Below are 16,197 nucleotides of genomic sequence, written 5' to 3'. Positions count from 1 at the left end.
TATAGGGTAGGCAACCATACGTTATTTTAGATTGTGGTAGCTCTGATGTGTTCTGTGTCAATGTCTGTGTCAGTTGTCGGACCTCATTTACCTCATTATTATGAAAATTTTGGTTGCCAGAAAATTGCAAAGGAAAAGGAGAACCAAAAATGAGTTGATTCAAAAGCCCTGTAGGATAGGAGTTCTCTTGTAGTATAGATCTCAACTTTTTTAGTCCCTTGTCCCTGAACTCGATGTGTGATAAATTGATAACTCTAGTTTTAAGGGCCAAAACCAAATTTGTTTTCATCTTAGATGGAGGCCGAGAATAAAAGTTTATGAAACGGTTACTAAAACAAGGTTTACGATACCACTCCGTCCTTAGCATGCCATCACTGCCACGATGTATAAGCATGTCTAAAAACGGAATCATATTATCAGCTTCCCTCTCAACCGTAAACTTTAAGTGTTCACACTGGGCGTTAAAAGTGTTTAGAACATCAGTTACTTTGTTTTCAGGGACCGATAAGATCAAATCATCTACATATTGTTTGATAAAAGGTACGTGAAAAGGTATCTTTTCCTTACATGTTCTTATAAGTTCATCCATTACAAAGTTACATAGTATATATATATACATCGGTTTAGAACGTCTTTCGACGTTGTCCGATACCTAAACACCATCTCTTCCTATCTTCGCAGTCGTTTGTTGTTAAATTTCTTTCGCTCATGGACTTGTTTACGCCGTGTTGCCATTCTAATCTGGGTCTTCCTCTTTTCCGTCGACCTATCGGTTGCCATTCTATTACTTTTTTGGGGAGTCTTGATGCTGGCATCCGTTGAACATGCCCATACCACCTTAATTGTTTCTTCTCTATATCTTGAGTTATATTTCCTTCTATTCCCATACGTTGTTTTATTACATCATTTCTGATTCGGTCTCGTCTGGAAATACCTAAAGATCTTCTCATTGCATCCATCTCTACTGCTTCTATTCGCTTTTTGTTCTTTTCACTAATTCTCCATGTTTCAGCGCCATAAAGAAGAGTAGTTTTAATCATGGTCTCATATATATTAAATTTCCTTCCTTTCGTTATCTCTTTACTCCACAGTATACTATTGAGACATCCTAAGACTTTCTTTGCTTGAGTGATTCGTTTTTATATTTCCCGTGTATCAGTTCCTGTATTGTCAAAGGCAACACCCAAGTAGTCATAGCTCTGACAGCAGGAAATATGTTGTCCGTTTTTGAGGTCTATGTTATCTGACTCGTTTTCAGTACAAAGATATTTGGTTTTTGTTGTATTGACATTCATTCCCCAGTCGTTATATTCTTCTATCAGTTTTCTTAGCATGTACTGCATGTCTTCCCTGTCGGTCGCTAGCACTACCTAATCATTAGCAAACTGGAGTGTATATATACATTCATTGCTAAGCTCTATACCCATCCTATGTACCTTTCTTTTCCATCTTTCCAATGCCGCTGCAACATATATCTTGAATAAGGTTGGTGAAATACAGCATCCCTGTCGCAAGCCTTTTGTAACCAGGAATTCTTCCGTTAGATATTTTCCTGTTTTTATCTGTGCCTTAGAGTCTCTATATAGTTCTTGTACAGCATTTATCAATCTGTGGTTGATGTTAGATCTTTTCAACGTTGTCCACAGTTTTGTTAAGGGGATGCTGTCATATGCTTTTTGCAGGTCTACAAGTCTACAAGTCTACAAGAGTTTCTAGATTCTTAGCCGATCTTTTTTCTATTATTGTCCCCCTTTTTGTGTATTGAGGACATGTATGCCGTTCTCCATTGTTCTGGTACTGGGTGTCCATTTAGACACTGATTGATCACATAAGTTAATATTTCAAATAGTTTATGAGTTCCATTCTTAAGCATTTCAGCATAGATTCCCTCAGGTCCAGCGGATTTACCATTCTTTAGGGTCATTACAGCCTTCTTTACTGTTTCGATGTCTACCCTCGCTTCCTCTCCTTGTATATGTAATGACTGTGTTGGGGAGTTCGCTAGGTATTCTTGTCTTGTCTCTGTCAGCAAGCTTTCATAGTGATCTTTCCATTGTCTTGGTTTTATGGTGTGTATGTGTGCTTTGTCTTTTCCTGTATTTTTTACTGATTGTATAAAATTCCATACCTCTGTACATTGCTTCCCTCCGATGTATGTATTGATTTCTTGACATTTCTGCTCCCATGTTTTATTCTTTTCTTGTTTTATCATTTTTCGTAGTTGTCTATCGGCTTCTTTGTAAGCTTGATGGTCTTCAGTATTTTTTGTATTTAGCCATTTTAGATGCTGTTCTTTTTTCTGTTTTACCATATATTAGATTTCTTCGTTCCATCATATTTTGTTACTAATTTTGTTTTGCTGTGTCCCGAGTATCTCCTTAGAGGCCTGGTGTAAACTAGCAATAATATTCTCGTAAATATCTGAAAATGTTTGTCTCTCTATTTCTCGTAGTTTTTCATCCAGTCGTCGTTGGTATAGCTGTTTAGTACTATCATTTATAAAACTATTGAAGTTGTACTTCGTATCTACTGTCTGCAAGTCTTGCTTGTCTTCTAGGTTTTGGTCTCCGTGTATTATTTTAAGTGGGAACAAAATTTTCGCTCTTACTAAGTAGTGATCGGATCCACATGTTATTCCTCGGAGAACTCTTACATCATTCCACTGCAATACAGATTTTTGTTTACTAATAATATAATCGATGACTGATTTTAGATTGCGTGTTTGTTGAATCCAGGTATATCTATGTATGTCCTTATGTTTGTAGAATCCATTGCTAATTTTTAACTCATAGCTCTCACATAAGTGTATAAGTCTAACGCCATTATCATTAGTTGCCATTTCTCCAAAAGGTCCTACTACTCTACTGTTTTTCTAATATCCCGTTCTACTATTGAAGTCCCCAAGCTTAATTATTTCTCTGTTTTTTCCTATGTTGTTAAGTATATCCTCGATTTTTTGAAAGAAATCTTCTTTCACGTTGATTGTTGCATCATCAGAGGGGGCATAAGCGGCTATCATGGTAATCTTGTGTCCATTTATGTCTATATTTACTCTTAGGATATTCTCATCAATTGTTTCCCAGTCTGTGATATTATTCTTAAGTTTTTTCTTTATTAGTATTGATACTCCCCTAGCGGCTCTTTTATCTTTCGGGACTCCAGTGAATATATGTATATAATTTCCTACCATATCAGTGCCAGTTCCTTTTTTTTTTGTTTCAGTTAGTGCTATAATATCCATTTTCATTTGTTCTAGATCAGGCACAATGATATCAATCTTTTGTTTTATCCCCTGTATATTCCATGTACTAATATTCATAATCCGTTTTCTTAGCTTTGGTTGTTTCCTTGAAAACCCATCTAAAGTTCCGAGGCTTTGTTTAGGCTTTTTGGTATGTTAAAATTTTGACGAGTATTGGAGAACCAGTCCAATGCCACAACCCCCAACCTGGAGGACCGGGTAATTTGTGATCAAGGTTTTCTTCCTCTAGCCTTTGACGATCCAACGACTATAACTACAAGGCAGCAGCTTGATTCTATACAAACCCTAAAATCAAAGGTTGCCACTTCCGCCCTCCATGCCGTAGTGAAGATATTCTTCCCCGCCACGAATGCCGTTATGGACTTCATCCGTAACCCTGGACAAGGGACCCTAACCAGGTACTAGTTTCCCGGGCTAGGAAACACCTAAAATCTGCGGAAGGCAGGGATTGATTCATTTTCCCTGATAGGACTATCCAATGAACTATCCAATGGAGTTCCTACCCGTTACCGTTAGTTACATAGTATGGGGGATATTTTGCTGCCCATTGGAGTGCCAAAAATTTGTTTAAAAAAATTATCATTTAACAAAAAGATGTTAGAGTCAAAAATGAATGTTAAAATTCTTATGAAATCATCTAAACTGATCTTGGTATGCAGAAAGATGCTGTTCCACTTATTTTTGATGCTGTTGAGAATATCATCTAATGGTAGGTTTGTAAATAGTGACACAACATCTAAACTAATTAGTATATAATTATTCGGAACTTTAACATTATTAATGAAGTTACTAAATGTGAAAGAATCTCTAATATAGAATTCATTGGATTCGTTGTAGGAAATTGTGAGGATATCTGTAAGGTGTTTAGCAAGTTTACTATTAGGAGCATCAATGGAAGAGACAATAGGCCTCATTGAAAGAGTGGGTTTGTGAACTTTAGGAAGTGTATAAAACCTGGGTGCAACTGCATTGTAAATTTTCAAAGATTTTGCAACTTCTGTTGTTATGGATTTGGAAAAAGCTAAATCCGAAACCAGCTTGTTCGCCTTTTGTTGGAGGATGCACACTGGACTGTTCTTAAGTTTGATGTAACTTTTTGTGTCATTTAGTAAAATAATGCTTTTTTCAATGTAATCATTCTTATACATTGCCACTGTTACATTTCCCTTGTCACTTCTAACAAAGTAAATTTCTGGATGTCATTTTAAAATTGTTTGCACTCATTGTATATTGTGTTCAAAAAGTGTCCTTCTTTACTTGTTTGGTGTAGAAAGTTAGTGATAACATTAGTGCTTTGAGATCTCAAGATGTCCTTCTCTTGGGGTTCTATACCAGAAATGAGAAACTCAATATCTGAGAGAAGAGAAGACATTTTAAAATCTCTAGGACTAGGGAATAGGCAAAATTTTGGACCCAGAGACAAAAGTTTTTTGACAATATAAGGAAAAGTGATGTTAGTTACATTTTTGAACCATTTTTCTTGGAATGTTATTTTTAAAAATTGGTCGACTTTTATTTTGTTAAATTTTTTGATATTGTTATTTCTAATTTGGAAAAAAACTTTATTATATTTGATTTTTTGTCTTCTACAGAATTCTTGTAGTAAAGGAGCAGGTAAATGCTGCTCTAATATATTTTTTAATTGATGTACTTTCTTTCCTATGTAAGTAATATCATTTATTGTTACTAAAATTTCCAAGTTTAAGATTTTAGTTTTTAAATTTGAATTAAAGTTTTATATTTTACTACCTTATTTACCTCCTTTATGATGTAACAAGCTATTGATGTTAACCTTTCCATTCTCTATGTGTACAGGAAAACAAAGATTTTTTCTACATTTTAGAAGAAAAATCCTTCTGTTGTTGAGTGATGCAAGCTTGATGTTAAAGTTGGCCCATTGTTTTAGGAAATCTACGCTAGCAGAACCATATCCTCTTCGGATGTTCTCGAAAAACCCCACCATATAAATACAAGAAATACTGGATATTATTGACTGTCGATATAAACAAACAACACAGTTTATTAGAGCTGCAGTCAGTAGATTTGGCCGGGATGTTATAGAAACACTCCTTTGAATTTTGGTCGAGCTTTCCGAATTCTTTTATTCCTTCTTCAAGACACTGTAATTAGAAGAAACTGTAAATATTTACAACATATCAAAAATTGTCATTGCAACTTACTAGTCGTTGAGATTATTTGTATAAAGCTACTACACTCAACATTAAAAACACACATGTAAAATATAACATGTAAAATAATGGACAAAATACATTTTTAAATTTAGTTGGAAAGTTAAAATTTTGTTAGTGACATCGTTTAATGGTGTGTTTTGGCTGATCCATAGAGAAAAGAAAAAAAAAACAAAAATAGTGTGATTAAAAGGTAATTAGGAGTTCTAGCTATTATATGTATTCTTGCTTGTATTTTGGCAAAGGAAAAAACCATTCAAAACGTGTTTTCTTGGAAATGTGTTTCATAAAATCTAATACGTCTTGTATAAATAAAAAGTCAGATATAGATAAATTGAGCAACATTTATTGTTACTTACTGATAAAACATCAAAAATAAAATAAAGATTTACTTTTACATATACACACCATAATACACCTGCATACAAAACCTGTTGCATACTATCAAGACAGGTTTAATATACTACTTCCATTAATATAATAGCAAGAACTCCTTTTAATCCTTTTAATCACACTATTTTTGTTTTTTTTTTTCTTTTCTCTATGGATCAGCCAAAACACACCATTAAAAGATGTCACTAACAAAATTTTAACTTTCCAACTAAATTTAAAAATGTATTTTGTCCATTATTTTACGTGTTATATTTTATATGTGGGTTTTTAATGTTGAGTGTCGTAGCTTTATACAAATATATGTTATATATGTGAAGGAATAAAAGAATTCCGAAAGCTCGACCAAAAGTCAAAAGAGTGTTTCTATAACATCCCGGCCAAACTTACTGACTGCAGCCCTAATAAACTGTGTTGTTTGTTTATATCGACAGTCAATAATATCCAGTATTTCTTATATATTTATATCTTTTTCTTCTTCTTAGTCGTTGACCTGATGCAGGTATTGTGACATTATGAAGCTATTAGCTAATTTTCCCAATGTTCCTCCACGTTTTTCTATCTTCTGCCATTCTAGCACATTCTGACAATGGAGCGCCAATGGTAGCAACAATATGGTCCGTGTATCGTGTGGGAGATCTACCTCTATTTCTTTTGCCTTCTACTTTTCCCTGGATGGTAAGTTTTTCAAGACCATTTCTTCGAAGCACATGTCCAAAATAGCTTATTATTTGGTCTAATATTTGTGTTCTTAGTCTTTTCTTTTCTCTAAATATATATGTATATATATATATATATATATATATATATATATATATATATATATATATATATATATATATATATTAATGTGATACTATAAGTCTGAGGTGCGCCAAGCAATTAATTAGCTAATTAATTAATTAATTAAACTTATATAAATGATGCAATTATTATTCTATCACACTATTTAATTTTCTTTTCTCAGGGTTATCCTCGTGCTTCAATATCTATGCTTTACATATGATAGGTAAGGTCTAAAGAATACCGGAATAATAAAAAATAATATGATACGACATTATATATTGAAATAAAATTCACACTTAAATACCTTCAATCAAAAATATCTCATATAATGATTATCAAAATTTTGTTCTACGTACGTGAACCTTCAAAAATTAATGGTATATACAATATAAATTAAATATTTTAAATCAAAATTGTTGTTCTAAATCTCCTGATCAAAATATTCCTATCTTTTCTAAAGCAATTATTAAAAAATGTGTTGTTAATAAAGAAAAACTGACGAATGGTAAAACTATCTCTCTGATGATGAGTTGTCCAAATCCTTGTTCCTTGTAGCCTACACTATCTATTTTTAGCAGTCCCCTAGGTAATCAGCAATCTTACAACAAATTATTGCGAGTCTATCGTTTTTAATGATCTCCTTCAAATGCACGAATCGTTCAAATGATGCTAGCCTCTTCTCCTCTCGATAAACTGAATCTCTTGTTCCTGCCTGAACAGTGACTCTTGGAATATAAGTAGAAAAATATAACTTAAAATATTTTACTGGATCTTCCGTCAGATACACTTACTCCACAAAAACTCACAAACATTCACTTCTACTGCTTACTACCTCTGGAGAACCACCAGAGAACAACGACTGTTCGCCTTGAACCCTTGGAAAAACAACTGATTATCTTTTATCCCTCAAAAATCTAGCTAAACTCTCATTCCTATTCCACTTTTTTCATTCTTCTCCAATCAGAGTTCGTCAACTTATCCCCATCTACCATTTAGATAACAAATAACAGTTTTACCTACAATTATAAATTCCCTTAAAACTATTAACATGCTAATCGGTTTCTACAAATTCTTAAGAACTAACGGAGAATTGTATTTTCTAAATATTTCTATTCTATTGTCTTATTCACCGTATATCGACGTACAAATCTATTTGGAAAACCCGCTCGCATTGTTCACGATTTCACTAAGCTCACTCACGTCACTCGAATATATTTTACAAAGAAAATAATTTATGCATATCTTTAAATTTTGTTTACTAATAATGGACTTTCATTTCTTCGAAATATCTTTTATTTTGTACTTTGAAATCTTTGAAATATATTAAAAGCAAACCAATATTATTTTCAATTTTACATAGCATAACAATATATATATATATATATATATATATATATATTTATTTATATATATATATATATATATATATATATATATATATATATATATATATATATATATATTGTTCTGAAGCAATTTGCTTGTGGCATTTTAAAGTAATTACTATTTAAATGGGAATAAGTCACAATTAAAGGATAAATTACGTTTATTGGTTTCTGACGTTTCGTTCTCAAAATACAAACATTAGTAAATTAAACAAATTTTTCTTTTTTTGTTATTTAGTGAAAAATTCTTCTAATAATTTAATTTTATCTGTTTCATTTATATTGCCAATTTAGACATACGTTATACATTTTAAAGTAGAGGACTTTAAAATGATATTGCCAATATTGTTGAGTTGCGCTCCTGGGACGACTTTACTTATCTTATAAGATAGTTCATTCGATTACATGAAATCAACTTTAACTAATAACTTTAATAAGAATATCCATCAAAAAAGGTCATAGCATGTAATTCGTCTTTAAAAAGACAAATACATGCCATGATGACAGTAAAATTCTCCTGTTAGTGATTCCATAGTAAATTATGAGGGAAAAATCATGAAAAAAAACCTCAATGGAATGATTTAAATATAGTCATAAAGGAAACGGATGGTAAAAAGAGAAAAATCAAAGAAGCGGCTCTAATTATGTTAAATGAGATCAATTGTGTCGCAAATTCCTCGGCAGAATATAGTAGGATCTGGTTACCCATATTGAAAGAGAAAGTTATTAAAATTAAAATACCAGTATTAGTAAGTCAGTGACATATAGAACATACATCATTTATGTGTTTTAAATAACAAACATATAAAATCAGAAGTTGGTGTTTATTGAAGGTAAACTAAATGCACGAAGAAATACTTACCATGTCGGGATAGTATTATGTGGTTTTTTTCCTGGTTTTTCCCTCATAATGTACTATGGTATCACTAACAGGAGAATTTTACTGTCATCATGGCATGTATTTGTCTTTTTAGACCTTTTCTGATGGATTTTCTCAAGTTAAAGTTGATTTCATGTAATCGAATGAACTATCTTATAAGTAAAGTCGTCCCAGGAGCGCAACTCAACAATATTGGCAATATCATTTTAAAGTCGTCTACTTTACAATGTATAATGTATGTCTGAATTGTCAATATAAATGAGTCAGATAAAATTAAATTATCAGAAGAATTTTTCACTAAATAACAGAAAAACAAAAATTTGTTTAATTTACTAATGTTTGTATTTTGAGAACGATTTCTGAAGTGGAAATTGAAACGTTAATAAACGTAATTTAACCTTAAAAATTGTGGCTTATTCTTATTTAAATAGTAGTTATAAATATATATATATATATATATGTGTGTGTGTGTGTGTGTGTGTGTGTGTGTGTGTGTATATAAGAATAACTTTTAAACAGTAAACTGGCTCGTTATTTAAAGTAAATACACCAGCAAGAAGCGTTTCTACCTGGCTTGGCAATGGCAAGTGTGACCTTGCCGAAACGTCGTCAAAATTATGGTTTTCCATAGAACCAAAATTATTCAACGGGATGTCCAATTCGGAAATCCACAGATAGCTCCCGCGAAAATTTCTAGTGTAACTATATATTTAATAATTTATATATATAATATATATATATATATATATATATATATATATATATATATATATATAGATATATATTATTAATAGATGTATATATATGTATATATATATACATATATATATATATATATATATATATATATATATATATATATATATATACATATATATATATATATATATATATATATATATATACATATATATATATATATATATATATATATATATATATATATAACAGATTGCAATTCCAAAAAGTCCCTCAAGCAACTGGCAGGATCCAACAAAGTTGCTTTGCTGTATATCGGGGCATAAAGGAATTGTTGGTAATGATATTGCTGATAAAATTTATATTATCTCTTTTATAAAATCCAATGTTGAACCACCAGACCTGCCTTTATCCTAATGATCTCATGAATGTCCTTTATAACGAAACTTTTGAAAGGAAAGCTAAAGTTATGTTTAGGTTAGACCCGAACATTTTATAGACAATAGATATCTTTTACCACAATCTCCGTATCGATTGCATAGAGGCTATAGTACAATCGATGCAATCACTCATTTTCTTATCCTGCAACTGTGGGCCAATGAGAAATAATCATGATAGTTTATTTGTTTTTGTATATTTAAATGGGACTTATTGTGTGGCAGATTTGGAAATTTCATATTTATAAATGTTTACCTTAGGTTTAATGAAGAAAGTCGTTATGATAATATAACAATAATAAAATCAGTTTACACCTAAGTCTTACATTTTGCTATTTACTTCAAGCGGCACCTGTTGCGGCAACTCTTGGAAACTATTTTATGATTGGTTTGCCCAGAATGTTAAAGAGAAGTTAGTGTGCTTGCACGGAATATATTTTAGTTTAGATTTGTGTAGGTAAACAACTTTTATGCAGGTGTTAAGGGAATTGAGCTCTCAATAGCAGTATGGGTAAGGAAGATATCAACTTCTCTACTTGGAATAGAAAAATGAGGACATTTTATTTTTAAACTATTTATGAACATAGCTTATTTAAGCTTTTTCACTTACAAAATCTTACTATTCCTACTTATAAATCGTGTAAGATAGAAAACGAAATTAAAACAACTTTTGTTACTGAAAATTAACTACGGTTCGTCCAATTCTCAGGCTTATCCATGAATTTATGCTCCCAGGGCATAGATGCTTGCTATAAAGAATATAAAAACAAGCTGCAGTGTTGCTTAACACTGCAACAACTTTTATAATAATAAAAACCGTCAGCGTAAATCGTGAAAAAATTTCAACAAAATTAGGTCGAAGAAAATTGAATTTAAAGTTCAAAATTGGATACGTAAAACAAATTATTTGCTCGGCTTCCAATAAAAAAATTTTCTTTACTGTTAATCCGATATGACTTGAATAGAGATACATAAAAACGTATTATTAAATCACAAAAAAGTTTTAGTTTTGTTATATATTCATAAATTTAACAATAAAACAATAAAAACTTGTTTTTAATATTCCCACAAAAATTAATATAAATTATTATTATTAATACAGCTCTTTCGGCAGACTGCCTTTTTCACAGATGATCTATTTTTTAGTATGCGTTTACACTTTACAGTCTTTAACTGAATAAGTTAAGGAGGGGAGAACTGTTTGTCTTAAGTGTGAAGAATTTGAAATTCGTCATTAAAAGAATGATTATGATCTAGAACGTGGAGTGCGTACGTAGAATCTGTTTTTTTTTAATACGGAAAGCCCTTTTATGTTCTGCTATACGTTTGATAAAAGTTCTACCAGTTTGACCGATGTAAGTTTTTAGATCAATCGCCACATTTAAGTTTGTGTAAACTACTGTGTAAGTGCTTGTTCTTTTAGTTGTTGTTGTTCTTAACATATTAGTTTAAGTTGTTGTTTATACTAAAAGCTGGTGCTATTTCTTTTTTTTTGTGTGTTTTGCTATTTTTGTTGATATCTTGCCTCTATATGTAATCAAGCAGAAAGAACTGGGTTTTTTAATTAATGGTGGAAATACTAATATTAGGGCTTTCTGATGTAAATCTTGATTTAAAATTTTATTTAATGTTTTTTTTTGTTGTATCCATTGTTTACTGCCTTTTGCTTAATAATAGTCAATTATGTGTCGAAGTTGTTTTCTGACATGTGAATTTATATTAATTTATTTAACATGTTATGGTAGGCTGACAATTTACGTTGTGTAGGATGAGATTTTTGAATTTTGTATAGTCGTGTCAGTATGGGTAGGTTTATGCAATACGGAGAACTCATGTTTGTTTTTTTAATTTGACACTTTTTCTATCTAGAAAATCTATGAATTAATTATGTTCTGTGTTTACGGAAAATTCAATATGACTATGAAGTAAGTTAATACGTAACGATCAGAATTGGTCAAGGTGCCTCTTAGTTCCTTTAAAACATACCAGTACATCGTCTACGTATCTCCACCAATATACGAACTGTTTGAATACAAAATGTTTTGAAATCTTTGTTTCTAGATCAACCATAAAAATATCTGATAGAAATGGGCGTACGGGATTATCCATTATAAGTCCTGCACTGCTATTTGTATATATTTGATTATTAAATATATTGTATCCTATATTATGCGAATGGAATCAGTTATAAATAAATATATTTATACTCCAGTGGCCAGAGACGAAAATGCCACTGAACACTGAACAAGCTGCATTTTGCTGAGAATGTTAATTTTAGGATCCCAAAAAAAATATACAAAAAGTTTACCTACTTTCTTCTAAAACCTCCCCCCTCGTAGAGGAAAAACAGAAAAAATTGATTTACCATAAATCTGTATGTCGTAGAAAAAAATAATAATACAAAAAAAGTACTTTTTGTATAAAATGAACCTCCTTCTTAATCTCAGAACCAACGCTTGAAGCGACCTGCAATTTTGAATGTCCGCTACGCGGTCGAAATCAATTTTAAATAAAATAATTTGTATCAACTAAGCGTCAAAAATTCGATCTCTTTTGATCAGACCATGCTAGATTATGCTATCGATTAGAATTAAAAAAGCGTTTTAAAGGTGAAAAGTGCAGATTTTGTCGCAATTTTTGTCAATAAAAGTCAGTTTATAAAGTGTTACATCAATAGATTTTTTTTTTATTTTTACAAGATTTTTGCCGTTTTTTATGACTCTAATAAGATGATTAAAATTTATTACATTTAATAATCGGTGTGGAATTCCACTATGAAAGTTCTATTTTTAAAGCCCAATCTTTGAAATCTATGGCATAAAATGTTGGTTTTGATTTTCGGCAACAAATGTGAGGTATTTGAAATATGTCTAAAAAATGCTGAATTTAAACTGTCATATTACAAACGACTGCACGTCACAAAAAATACTTCTACAAAGATGGTATTATATGAAATTTGTAGCTGAAGTTGTGTAGTTTAGAAAAACGTACTTGTCTTGAAGCACTTTTATATGCTTTAGATCAATTAAAATGTTAAAAATCCATGAAATTGAAATCCCATGTCACAGGTTTTGAAAATTGGGCTTTAGCAATGCAAATTTCATAGTGACCGATTAGTGGAAAAATGATAAATTTTAATGATCTCATGAGAATCTTAAAAATTTAGAAACTTTTATAGCAACTTTTAGAATATATTAAAATTTAATTAAATTTAATAAGAAATCTGCACTCTTTACCTTTAAAACGCATTTTGATTTTTGTCTATACGACACTCTGATCACAAGTTATCGAATTTTTGCCGTCGAATTGATACAATTTATTTTGTTTACGACGCGCGACGTACAAATTCTTGGTAAATCGATTTTTTCCGTTTTTCCCCCTACAAAGGGTTCACAGTTGGTTTTAGAAGTAAGCCGTGGTGTAGGAGTAGAAATTTTTTGCACATTTTTTTGGGGTCCAAAAATTATTATTCTCCATAAAATTTTAGCTAGTTCTTATCATTTTTAGAGGTTTAGTGGCATTTTCGTCTCTGACGACTGGATTATAAATAAATTTATTTATAACAAAATTAAAGCATCTTTGGGATTTGGGAATACGTTTTTTAGGTGTCTCTATTTGGAAGTTACATCGGACTAAACAAAAAAGAAGAAAATTGCATCATTGAAAGCCGAGAAAATACATTTTTTTTACAAACCGACTTTGAAAATCAATTTTCTTCAACCTAATTTTTTTGGTATTTTTCAAGGGCAATACCGTGGGTTTTATGTATATATATATATATATATATATATATATATATATATATATATATATATATATATATATATATATATATATATATCTTAAAGACATAATAATTTTTATCAAGAAAGAGCTCCGAAAGAAAAAGTTAATGGTTTAAAAACTATCATCCAATTTGTCGCCGGTTAACCATCCGGTATATTATATCATTTTCCTTTTCTCCCCTAATCACTCCAAAATTTTCTAATGCAAATTGGGATCAAAAGAGATATCGTTAAAATTCCCAATAAATCGGTCTTAAATTTTATTTAATTAAATTTTGATTTTAAATTCGGTTTAATACTAAACAAATACATTTTAAACTTAAAATTGTATTAAACTATTTAATTAGTTGATTCACTCCGCCAGATGTTAATTACTTTTTTCTGATTTTCTGTTTATTTTGTAACGTTTGTTACAGTAAGTAAGTTTATCCCCTTTAATACTATAGAAAGAATGTGAAATAAGAGGATTCTCTTGTGAATATCAATGGTAAGCATTAATTTTCAATTTTTGAAAATTTCTGGTCCTGGTCTACTCCATTCCGGAAAGTGTAGATATTTTATTTTGTAAACAATAAGTGTTCTTGTATATGACAGTAACGATATTAAGATAATCATGTCAGTGGGAAGTGTGTATTTGAAATTATTAATAAAAATTTGAAAAGTCTGGGAATGTAAGTAAAAAAAAAAGAAGGAACTGAAGAGACTAGTTAATAAAGCTAGTGAAGTTACAGTATCAAGATATTTTCACCTAGATTCTATGTTAAGTACGAGGCAACTAGTAGCTGTACCTAGAATTAACCGCAGTAGCGTCCAAGCCAGTTTAAAGAAGAATAAATTCCATCCATATACAGGGATGAGTGCCTTAAGAACCGGCAAAATAACGCAAAAAAAAGAAAACATAATACGTTGTGAAATAAAAAGAGATGCAAGTAGTAGAGGTGAGAAATTATCGATATAAACCTATAATTTACTTTACATTGCATTAGATCTATCGAAAGTTTCCCATCTTTAGACGTTAGCTTATGAGCTGGTTGACTTCAGTTATAGTAATACGTATCACGTAATGTAAGTAAAAACAGTTCAAGTATGAGTATGTTTTTATCCAAAATTAAAGTATTGATCAATAATAAACTGTGATTTGAGACGTCGCATACACTCTTCTCAATACAGAATTATCATAGCTTGTTATTCTATATTTATCAAATTACTACTAATTAAACTGTTTACTTACATTTGCTTTATTACCTTTAATCAGTTTTTACTTTATGCGAAATTTAAAAAATGTTAATGTTCGACGTCATACTTGTAATATTATGACTGAAGTCAACTAGCTCATAAGCTAACGTCTAAAGGTGGGAAACTATCGATAGTCCTAATGTAATGTAATGTAAATTAGAGGTTTCTATCGATAATTTCCCACCTCTACTACTTTCATCTCTTTTTATTTCAAAACGTATTATGTTTTCTATCTTTTGCGTTATTTTGCCGGTTCTTAAGGCACTCATCACTGTATATTATAGCAGACTTGGTGCAGGAACTTAATGACAACGATTATGAGTGCCGTTTATAGTTATGAAAAATAGTGAGTGAGTGAGCACTCACCGATCCACAGGTTCACTTTAATATCTGTTTCTCTGATGATTGCACTTTTACACGGAAATTTAAGTCATCACAATTGATGTTATTTGTCTGATTAAAATCCAACGATTGTCTACAAAGTAATAATGATAATTCGTATGGTAGTTTGGCCGGAAAAATCCTTTTGTATATTCCGAATATTCTTTTTTGCAGTTTAATAATTGTGTTGAGCCGGGTAATACGATAATTTTTAGGTCTTTTACTATTTTCTTTTTTGTGTATTGATATTGTAACTTCACTAGTACGGTATATGCTTGCTACGAGTATTTAGGATTTTCTACGTGTACGGATATCTTAACGTTTTCAATTATCATTTTAATACCGTATTTTAAGAGCGTATTTGGTATTACATCAAGTCAATGAGCTTTTCTTTTCTGTTCTATCATATTGTCATTATCGTCATCATATTTTTCTTTAGAAGAAGAACTTCATGGTTTTGTACATAAGTGAAAAAAATGCAAATAAAAAAAAAGTTTACATGAAATACATGTTAACCAAAATACAAGATCATAACATAATTACAAGACAATTAAAAGTGAAACACATGCACTTGAAATAAAAATAAAAAATGATCACTGGGAATGTTTTCGAAAAAAATGGGACATTGATTTGATTTTTTTGGTCTGCAGAAGGAAGGTATCCCGAAGACGAGATACCAAATGAATTACTGAAGCATTGTGGAGCAGAAATGACAGAACAATTAACAGCATAAATTAATAAAATTATAAAACACAATACAATACCTG

At 30.8% G+C, this 16,197-nt stretch overlaps 2 protein-coding genes across 3 annotated transcripts in view; one reads left to right on the top strand and one right to left on the bottom strand.

Moving 5' to 3' along the window:
* LOC140441434 (5-hydroxytryptamine receptor-like) overlaps positions 1–16,197 on the top strand; it is a 2,088,213-nt gene that overhangs the window by 1,058,857 nt on the left and 1,013,159 nt on the right. The window lies entirely within an intron of this gene.
* On the bottom strand, positions 2,873–3,241 carry LOC140442342 (uncharacterized). Its single transcript, XM_072533417.1, has one exon. The coding sequence runs from the start codon at positions 3,239–3,241 to the stop codon at positions 2,873–2,875; it is 369 nt and encodes a 122-aa protein (XP_072389518.1).

Source organism: Diabrotica undecimpunctata, chromosome 5 (assembly GCF_040954645.1).
Source record: "Diabrotica undecimpunctata isolate CICGRU chromosome 5, icDiaUnde3, whole genome shotgun sequence".
NCBI classification, from domain to species: Eukaryota; Metazoa; Arthropoda; class Insecta; order Coleoptera; family Chrysomelidae; genus Diabrotica; species Diabrotica undecimpunctata.
The sequence above is the reverse complement of the archived record's forward strand: the minus strand, read 5'-3'. Positions and strand labels throughout refer to the sequence as shown.

Excerpts from the sequence above, each read along its gene's own strand:
- LOC140442342 (XM_072533417.1), bottom strand. The coding sequence starts at position 3,241 with ATGGATATTATAGCACTAACTGAAACAAAAAAAAAAGGAACTGGCACT.